The sequence below is a fragment of the Muscardinus avellanarius genome, assembly GCF_963383645.1.
Source record: "Muscardinus avellanarius genome assembly, chromosome: 17".
Lineage (NCBI taxonomy): Eukaryota > Metazoa > Chordata > Mammalia > Rodentia > Gliridae > Muscardinus > Muscardinus avellanarius.
In genome coordinates, this window is record NC_137803.1 from 43,800,107 (window position 1) to 43,810,161 (window position 10,055).

The window sequence follows — 10,055 nt, forward strand, 5'->3', positions numbered from 1 at the left end:
GGCTGCAGTGTCTCTGTTCCCCTCCTGTGCCTTATGTTAGGTTGGGAGAACGGCCACCCCAGCGCACTCTCTGGGCTCTTTGAATGTATTACTAACCACAGAATGTTTATTCTAAGTAAACTTTGATTTGCCTGAATCTCCATGGATATGCATAGTCTTTAAGGAAATAACATTTTTTTCCAAATCTCTTCTCAAATAGCAGTTCCCAAACTGACGCTGGTCAGTGACATCACTGTCATCAGTCCCCAGGTAAAATGAGGACCATATTAGAGCTTTTCATGACACCTAAATTTCTTCTATACAAAAAACTATCCTTAGTTTCTGATTGGATTCTTCTGACTTTGTAGTTATACTAAACTAAAAATGTCATTTATTTTATTAAAAAAATGATAAAAGATAGCTTTTTGTGTGTGGTACTGGGGATGGAACCCAGAGTATTCTACCTTTGAGCAACACCCTTGGCCCTATTTCTGTATTCTTTAGTTTGAAACAGGATCTCACTGAGTTGCAAAAGGCCTCACTAACACAGCTGAGACTGTCTGAGAACCGCAAGCCTCCTGTCTCAGCCTCCCAAATGCTGGGATTACAAGCGTGTGCCACCACACCTGGCTTGACAGCATGTTCTTGTTATGTTCTTGAGTTGGCAAAATAAAATGATGGCAAAACAATAGCAGACAGGAGGATTGTAGATTTGAAATTAGCCTCAGCAATTTACTTAGCAAGGATTTCAGCAATCTAGTGAGAACCTGTTTCAAAATAAAAAATTAGTCAGACGTGGTGGTGCATTTGGGAGGCTGAGGCAGAGGGATTGTGGTTCGCAGACAGCCTCAGCTATTTAGTGAGACCCTTTGCAACTCAGTGATACTTGTTTCAAAAATAAAGAATAGAGCCCGGTGTGGTGGCTCACGCTTCTAATCCCTGCGCTTGGGAGGCTGAGACAGGAGTATCGCACAGGTTCGAAGCCAGCCTTAGCTACTTAGTGAGGCTCTCGGCAACTTAGTGAGACTGTTTCCAAATAAAATAGAAAATTGGTCTGGGAGTATAGCCTGGAGGCAGAAAGTCTCTGGGTTCCACCTCCAGGACAACAGAAAAATAAAATAAAATAAAATAAAGAATAGAAAATAGGGCTGGGGGTGTAACTTAGAGGTAGAATGCCCCTGGCTTCCATCCTTAGTACTGCAAAAAAAAAAAAAAAAAAAAAAAAAAAAGGTAAATAAAATAAAAAGGACTGAGGGTTTAGCTTGGAAGTAAAATGCCCCTGGATTCTTTCCCCAGTAAGAAAAAAAAAACAAAAATAATGGCAATCTCTAAAGTTTTGTTTTGGTTGGTTATTTTATGTTGTTTATTCATATTTAAAACCTGAGTGTATGAGAAAATATTGTTTTAAAATACAAAGTAGCAGTTGGACCTGGTGGTGCATGCCTGTAATCCCCAAACTTGGGAAGTTGAGATAGGATGAGCACAGACTCAAGAACAGCCTCAGCAACTTAGCAAGACGTGTTTCAAAGCTCAGAGGTAAACCTCTGGGTTCAATCCCCAGTAGCACACATACACGCGCACACGCACACACACACACACACACATACATGGAGTAGCTGTCTAATTTCATGCTTTTAGTATCCAATAGAAAGTAGGCTTTCCATGAATGTTGGTTGAATTGATCCCTGTACTGACCAAAATGTGCCAAATATGCAGACAGAATCACTTATGTCCTTTTCATTGTTTGTCTTGCTTATTTTTTAAGTAAATGTATATTGATACACAAGAACAGAGAAAAATCTTAAATATAACATACCCTACCCTTGTAAACACTATAATCATATCTGTCAGGAACATTCATTAGTCATGGTACTCCAAGGTGAATACTAACCCAAGCTATCTTCTAGAACATATGGAATGGTGTGAGGCCATCTGTATGTTTCTCCAATGATGGAATTTCTTTCATGTGCCTGTCAGAAACAAATGAGAAAGGGCTAGTTAAATGAATTAGACAAAACCAATCAATAGTTAATCTGGAAATAAATGAAGTTTAAAGCTCTTCCAGCTAACCAAAACAAATTGTGTGTACCCTTACTTTTATCTTAATATAAAAAAGTTCCTAGGAAGAAATGACTAATTTCTATTATTAATTTTGCTGATAATGTTGAAGAAGAAAAATTCAAAAAATGTTAAAAGCTGAACTATGAACTGAGCATGGGGACACACACCTCCAATCCCAGTACTTGGGAAGCTGAGTCAGGAAGACTGCAGGTTTGAGGACAGCCTCAGCAATTTAGCGAGACTCTCAGTAACCTAGTGAGACCCTGTTTCAAAATAGCAAAAAGGGCTAGAAATATAGCTCAGAGGTAGAATGCCCCACGGTTTAATGCCCACTATCACAAAAATAAGATAAATAAGATAAAATAGGGCTTGGGGATGTGTCTCAAAGGTAGAATACCCCTGGGTTTAATCCCAGTACAAAGAGAGAGAAAGAAAGAAATTAACTATAGCTATTGGTAAATATTTAGAGCTTAAAAACACTAGAGGGCTGCGGGTGGCTCCGTGCTAAAGCAATTGCCTAGCTTGAGCAAGGCCCTGCATTTCATCCCCAATACCACACTAGCAGCCCTAGAGATGGTTGGGCTTAACAAAATCCAGTCATTCTCAAAGACTCCATATTTAACTTTCTGTGATTAATAAAGATTCTTTCTTGCACTGTTTCAACTTACCCTATCAAGTCTGATGTCTCCCTCAAAAAGATCCAGCCCCAAATCTAAGAGTAAAGTGAAGACAAAAATTCATGTTAGTAATTGAACTCAAACTCCCTACATAAAGATGATATTTTAAAAATCCACAAACCTTCATTGATATCGAATATGTCCCGGTCAATTCCACTGTCTATATCTTTGACTAAAATAACAAAGAAAAAAATCCACATTAAACATTATGTTTTTTAAAAAATCTTTATCAATCATGTAATCAGAAGTAAACTTATTTTGCCTGGTTAAGTGACTACCAGATTCTGATTCAATGCACATTGATTGATTAATTGATTGAGAACTTTCTTCAGACAAAAGAAAGGGCTCTGCATATATACTCTGACTTGTCCACATGCCTCAAATATCAAATGACTGAGGAATAGGAAATTTGTCACTCTGAACTGGGCGTGGTGGTGCACACTTGTAATTCCACTACCTGGGAGGCAGAGATGGAGAATCACCCATTTGAGGACAGCCTCAGCAAATAATGAAAATTTAATCAACCTAATGAAACCCTGTTTCAAAATAAAAACAAAATAGAGTTGGGATGTAGCTCAGAGTAGAATCCCCCTGGATTCAATTTCTAGTGCTACATTAAAAAAGAAAGAAATTTGACACTCTATATACTATTAATCTTAAATAATTAAATCAAATAGGAAACAAATGTTTAAAATTGGTCAAAGTAGCCAAATTTACCCACAAATGTATATATCCCTTATTAATGGTATACATTCAAATTCTCCAGCAAAAAAAAAAAAAAAAAAAAAAATTTGTGGTACTGAGGGTGAAACTCAGGGGCCTTCTACCTCCAGGCTACACTCTCAGACCTATTTTATATTTTATTTGGAAACAGTCTCACTAAGTTGTTGAGAGCCTCACTAAGTAGCAGCTGAGGCTGACCTTGAATCTGTGTGATCCTCCTGTCTCAGTCTCACAAGTGCAAGGATTACAAGTGGATGGCACCACGCCCTGCTTCCGGCAAAATTCTTAAATTAAACTTTAATTACTAGCTGGGTGTGGTAGCGCACACTTGTAATCCTAGCTACTTAGGCCCTTTGCAACTCAGTGAGACCCTGTTTCAAAATAAAGAATAAATATAGGGCTAGAAGCTGGGTGTGGTGGTGCACGCTTGTAAACCCTGTTCTTGGGAAGCGGAGAGAGGAGGATTGAGCAGGTCTGAAGCCAGCCGTGCTGGCTTAAGAGACCCTGTTTCCAAATTTAAAAAAAAATTATATATATACATATACATATGTATATATATATATACATACATATATATATATATGTGTGTGTGTGTGTGTGTGTGTGTGTGTGTGTGTGTGTGTGTAGCCCAGAGGTAGAAGGGTTTCCAGGAACCCTGGTACAAAAAAAAAACAAACAAAAAAACACAAAAATCATAGAGCTGGGGGTATGGATCGTTGGTAGAATGCCCCTGGCTTCCATCCTCAGAACCACAAAAAAAAAAAAAAGAAAAGAAAAGAAAAGAAAAAGAAAAAAGAAAAAAGAAAAAAGAAAAAAGAAAAAAGGAAAAAGAAAAAGAGCCAGGAATGGGCATGCTTGTAATCCAGCATTTGGGAGGCTGAGACAGGAGGATCGCTGTTTGAGGATAGCCTCAGCTACTTAGTGAGGTTCTTTGCAACTCAGTGAGAACTTAGTTAAAATAAAGAATAAAAAATAGAGCTGGGAGTGTAGCTTGGAGGTACAATGCCTCTGAGTTCAGTCCCCAGTATCGGAAAAAAAAAAAAAAAAAAACCTTTACTCTCTTAAACTGCAAAAAAAATAAAAAGGAAAAGGGGAGGGTTATAACATGGTCAATATCTAAGTGTGCAACGGAGTAGGAGTGTGCTGTACTCTTGGGTCCCTCTGATTTCACAGTCATAGCAAGCATTATGGAATGTCAGTGACACTGGATTTGGCCTTCCCTGAAGCACCACCTGTTTTTCTGCCGAACATATGGACCCTAGAACAAGGACAATAAACATCCCTGATAAATCAAGAGAAACCAGCATTAGATCAAAGTTCAGTGCACTCACACATCAGTGCTGCATATGCAATTATGCTTGGAATTAAATATGCCCTAGATTCTCCTGTTATTCTATTATCCACATAACCTTCTTTTACTGTCATCTAGATAAAAACTCAAAAGAGACTCACCAAAGTTTTCTGGAGTTGGCTAGGAAATAAACACATAAAAAAGTTTTATTATAATGCCTATGATATAAATGGTCTTCTTGGTTCCAATTTATAACTGAACAGTTATTGTTCTGTTTTTCATTAATATTATATATAACTTTCTAGATATAACCAAAACAGGTAAGGCCTAGAAGAAGATGATATTTTGACCAAAGGGTTTTCTCACTCCATATGGAAACTGAAACTGGCCAGGTGTGGTGTGGTGTACATCTGTAATCCCAGTATTTGGAAGGCTGAGACAGGAAGATTGCAGGTTGAGACCAGCCTCAGTAACTTAGAAAGTTCCTGTTTCAAAATAAAAAATGAAAAAGGCTGAGAGTGTAGCTTGGAATAAATCTCCAGTTTAAAAAAAAAAAAAAGGAAGGAAGGAGACTGCTTGTTAAATGAATTTGAAGGTAACAAAGAAACCAACTTCAAAATTGAAAAGAAGGCAGAACATAAGATTCTTGGCCCTCAGTGGAGGTTTTACCTCTTTCTTTTTTTAATTCTTTCTTTGGTGCACTGTAACTGTACATCACAGTGAGACTTAAAGTAAAATATAAGCCAGGCATGGTGGCCCGTGCTTGTAATCCCTGTGCTTGTGAGGCTGAGACAAAGATCCCAGGTTGGAGGAAAGTCTCAGCAAGTAATGGCACTCTCATCATCCTAGTGAGACCCTGTTTCTAGATAAAAACAAATAAAATAGGGTTGGGGATGTAGCAAGGACGAAGAATGCTCCTGGGTTCAATCCCCAATACCAAATTAATTAATTAAGTAATTAATATATAAATACACACACACTAGTTATACAAATGTTTATTTTTGTGTGTGTGTGGTACTGGGGATGGAACTCAGGGGCATTTTACCTCCAAGTTACACTCCCAGCCCTATTTTTTATTCTTTATTTTGAAACAGGGTCTCACTAAGTTGCAAAGGGCTTCACTAAGTCGCTGAGGCTGTCTAAGAACTGCGATCCTTCAGAGTCAGCCTCCCAAATGCTGGGATTACAAGAGTGCGCCACCACGCCCGGCACACAAATGTTTACTTTAAACATAATCTTCTAAAGGACTTATGAAGAAATGTTTGAAAAAATCATAAGTTTATTCCTAATGATGAAAAATTATTATAATTTATAACAATTGTTTTAAAAGAAATTTTACTGAAGAGAGCTTCTTTTATTCAAGACCTCAGCAGTCACATTATACTTTCATCTTTCTTCCAAGACTCTGCCTTCAAAGCAATACCAAATAGCTAAGGGGGAAAAAAGTAATGAGCATATTTTGTGATTTACAAAATAATTTTTTCTGCCGGGCGTGGTGGCGCACGCTTGTAATCCCAGTGTTTGGGGAGCTGAGACAGGAGGATGGCACAGGTTCAAAGCCAGCCTCAGCTACTGAGTGAGGCCCTCAGCAACTTAGTGAGACCCTGTTTCCAGGTAAAGCATAAAATATGTCTGGGAGCGTAGCCCAGGGGTAGAGAGCCCTGAACTCACCCCTAGTACCACAAAAAAAAAAAATTTTCTGAGAATAGTTTATCCCCAAATGATCATTGAAATTCAGACTATAAGGAAAAACTGAGTCAACTTGAGAAATTTCTAAACAAGTGTAATCTAACTTAAAAACTGATAGGACTGATAGACAGTAGATATGGATTATATTGCTAGCTTCACCAATAGTAAGTTAGTTCACCTTATTTTGATTATTCCATAAAATGCAGTCAATACCTGTTTTAAATGAGTATCACAAGGGTTATGTGACATAATGTAAAAACACATTGTGAATGTAATTGTTACACAAGTGTAAAGTACAACTGTATTCAGCTGCGGCCTACATGTCTAAGCAGAGAATCTTCGGTGTCACGGTTCCTGGACTGTTATGGTTGGGAAACTGTCCCTGGGGACCTTTGTGAGGCTCCCCAAGACTATTCCCATAAAACTGCAGGTTCTTGTCCTGAGCTAAGGATAGATATGCAATAGCCTGGACTCTTGCTGAAGATTTAAAGGAGTTTATTAAAAAGATAAAAATACAGAAGATAGTTACAGCCTCATGTTACCCAGGGGTAACATGAAGGGGTGCTTTGAACGAAATCTCTGAAGATTTCTGTGTACAGAGTATTTTATAGTCAGTTCTCAACCAGACCCGGCCCCTCTAGGGCCCGCCCTTTTGATGTGGGGGTTCCTTCCTGCCAGTCTGTCCTGGTTTTAGTACTGATCCCCAAATGTGTTATTTGATCATCAGATTCTGGTCTTTCTTGAAGGCTTCGGGCATCCTCCCATGATCATCGAAGTCTGGGATCTCCTGAAGGTTTATGGCATCCTTCCACTTCCTTGGGAAATCTTATCTTTATAATAAAAAAGGCCCTGAAACTACCTCTGTTGTTTTGTAATCTCCCTTGGTCCCTGGAATCCTGCAGCTTCTTTTTCTGAAGCTTCTGGCTTCTTTACTATCAAAGATATATTTGAAAAATTGAAAACCTTTTCCAATACTGGTACATTAATACATTTTGAAGCCTCTTCCCAATACTGGTATATTTGGCATGCTTAACAAGATTGGAAATGAACTAGTTAGATGGTTACCATCATTTTTTACTTTAGTGAATGCCTTGGTTATCTCAAACTATAACCACACACAGGTACACACTCACACCAGAGTGCCAGTGAGCCTACAAAATAAAGTTAATGAGTATTTGTTCCTAATTACAGGGTTTTTGGGTTTTTTTTTTTTTTTTTTTTTGGTTTTTGGTGTATGTGTAGTACTGGGGGTAGAACCCAGGGGCTTTCTACCTCCGGGCTATACTCCCAGACCTATTTTATATTTTATTTGGAAACAGGGTCTCACTAAGTTGCTGAGAGCCTCACTCAGTAGCTGAGGCTGGCTTCGAACCTGTGCGATCCTCCTGTCTCAGCCTCCCAAGCACTGGGATTACAAGGGTTCACCACCAAGCTCAGCTAATTACAGTTTTAACATGTATTAAATGGTATATCTTACTTGTAGACCTCCAGTTCTTATTCATAGATTTTCAGCTCAATATAATAGCTGTCATTTTAAATCAAAACTAAAAGTCTTCCTCCTGCTATTTGAGACTTTCTTTAAAACCCTGAGTTGGTTTGTGACACAAGCTATCACTGTAGAAAGTTTGATCTAAATTGATAAAGATGCAGAAGAGAAATCCCATGCTATAAAACTCAGCAAATATTGATGAAGACATTGGTCAGTCTTTCCAATTTTGTGCCATTGCCCTAGCAGAAATCTGTATTTTACTCAGCAGTAAAATAAATAAATAAATAAATAAATAAATAATTGAATGATTTTCAAAATTCACATTCTCTATCTTATCAAAAGAACACTGTGCCAGATGTGGTGGAGCACACTTGTGATCCCAGTACTTGGGAGACTGAGATAGGAGGATCGCAGGTTTGTGGCCAGCCTCAGCAACTTAGTGAGCCCCTGTTTCCGAGTAAAAAAAAATAAAAAAAATAGGGCTGGGGGGTGTGGCTTGATGGTAGAATAGCCCTAGGATCAATCCCCAATAACAAAAAAAAGAAAAGAAAAGAAAAGAAAAAAGAAAACTTAGGTTATCAAAAGAAAATCTGTTACACAGCAATAAAACTAAAAGAAAACATAACTTTATGTCAATATCTTTGATTCTCTTTATGGCAGGACTGCTTTCCATTTCCTATACCCCCACTGGCTTCTATACTTTCCCCCCCAAATTTTCTTTCATTTGAGATTAACATTTTAAAATATATAAAAGCCAAAAACCAAATAAGCAGTTCTTCTTTAATGATTGACATCAGCTGCCCCCAATTCTTCTATTTGTTTCCTACACATTGTTCTCTTACCAAGCCAGACACCACGAGAAGGGCACCAAAGAACAGACACCACTGCAGAGACCATAAATCCATGCTGTAGCTCCCGTTGAAAGTTGTCAACTCTGATACGCAGGTTAGAGTCTCCTTTTTAAAAGGCAAACATCATAACTTACAGCCTTTGATCTCAATGATCCATCCATCTCGCAGGTCATCTTGGAGCTGTAGTAAATTCTAATCAAGGAGGTAAAGTCCAGTATCCTAAACACACCTCTGTGGAGATTATTTTATTCCCCGCCCCCCGTGCCAACATTCAATAGTTAAGTGATTGGATAAGGTCTGTTAATGAAATGCATTCTCTAAGGTATACCTAATAATTTCCAGGACTGCTAAATACTATTTGAGCAAATGAAAATATTAAATTAATTTTTATTAATAATAAAAATAAATGTTTATTTTTTCAAATAATAAACATATATGATCCTTCTATTGCTCATATAGACATGTGCTGCTTGAATATATACAGTTATTTCCAATGGTTTTTATCATTCTTTCACTTAATAAGAACTTATTGGGCTAGGGGTATGGCTCAGTAGTAGAGTACTTGGCTGGCATGGATGAAACCCTAGGTTGGATCCCCAGGACTGCCCCAGTTTGGAGTGTGATGCTTATCTGCTCAGAGACTAGAGTATCCAGAAAGACTCTATGTGGCCAGAATAAATTATAATCCTAAAGAGGCGTGGTGGTGCCCACTTGTAATACAAGTACTTGTGAGGCTGAGACAGGAGGATCGAAGGTTCGAAGCCAAATTCAGCTACTTAACGAGGCCCTCTGCAACTTAGTGAGGCTTTGTTTTAAAATAGAGAATAAAAAACAGATAGAATGCCCCTGGGTTCGATCCCCAATACCACAATAAATAAATAAATAAATAAATAAATAAATAAATAAATAAATAAAGTTCACATAAACTAGGGGTTAACTTTGCAAGACTGCTGTTGTAGGTATAAAATATACCTTAGGCCAGGCGTGGTGGTCCACGCTTGTAATCCCTGTGCTTGGGAGGCAGAGACAGGAGGACCGTGCAGGTTCAAAACCAGCCATGCTGGCTTAAGAGACCCTGTTTCCAAATAAAAATATAATAAATAGGTCTGGAAATGTAGCCCGGAAGTAGAAAGGCTCCCAGGAACCCAAGTACCACACACAAAAAAAATTAAAATGTACCCTAAAAGAGCTCATTTATTAATGTTTGGAGTTGATACAATTGAGTTATGAGGGTTGTAATCTCAGAAGTGGATAAATTCATTGTAATGTATTTACCTGGGTGGCAGGCACCTGGT

General features: G+C 38.2%; 1 protein-coding gene across 1 annotated transcript in view; it reads right to left on the bottom strand.

Annotated features, from left to right (window-relative positions):
- Positions 1-8,814, bottom strand: part of MEP1B (meprin A subunit beta) — a gene marked incomplete at both ends in the record, with an annotated part of 40,660 nt that extends 31,846 nt beyond the window's left edge. The window contains 5 exons of the mRNA XM_080714703.1: positions 1,871-1,949; positions 2,709-2,752; positions 2,839-2,889; positions 4,893-4,911; positions 8,752-8,814. Of these exons, the coding sequence (XP_080570829.1) occupies positions 1,871-1,949; positions 2,709-2,752; positions 2,839-2,889; positions 4,893-4,911; positions 8,752-8,814 (256 nt within the window). The remainder of the gene's footprint in view (positions 1-1,870; positions 1,950-2,708; positions 2,753-2,838; positions 2,890-4,892; positions 4,912-8,751) is intronic.
- Positions 8,815-10,055: the final 1,241 nt, after the last annotated feature.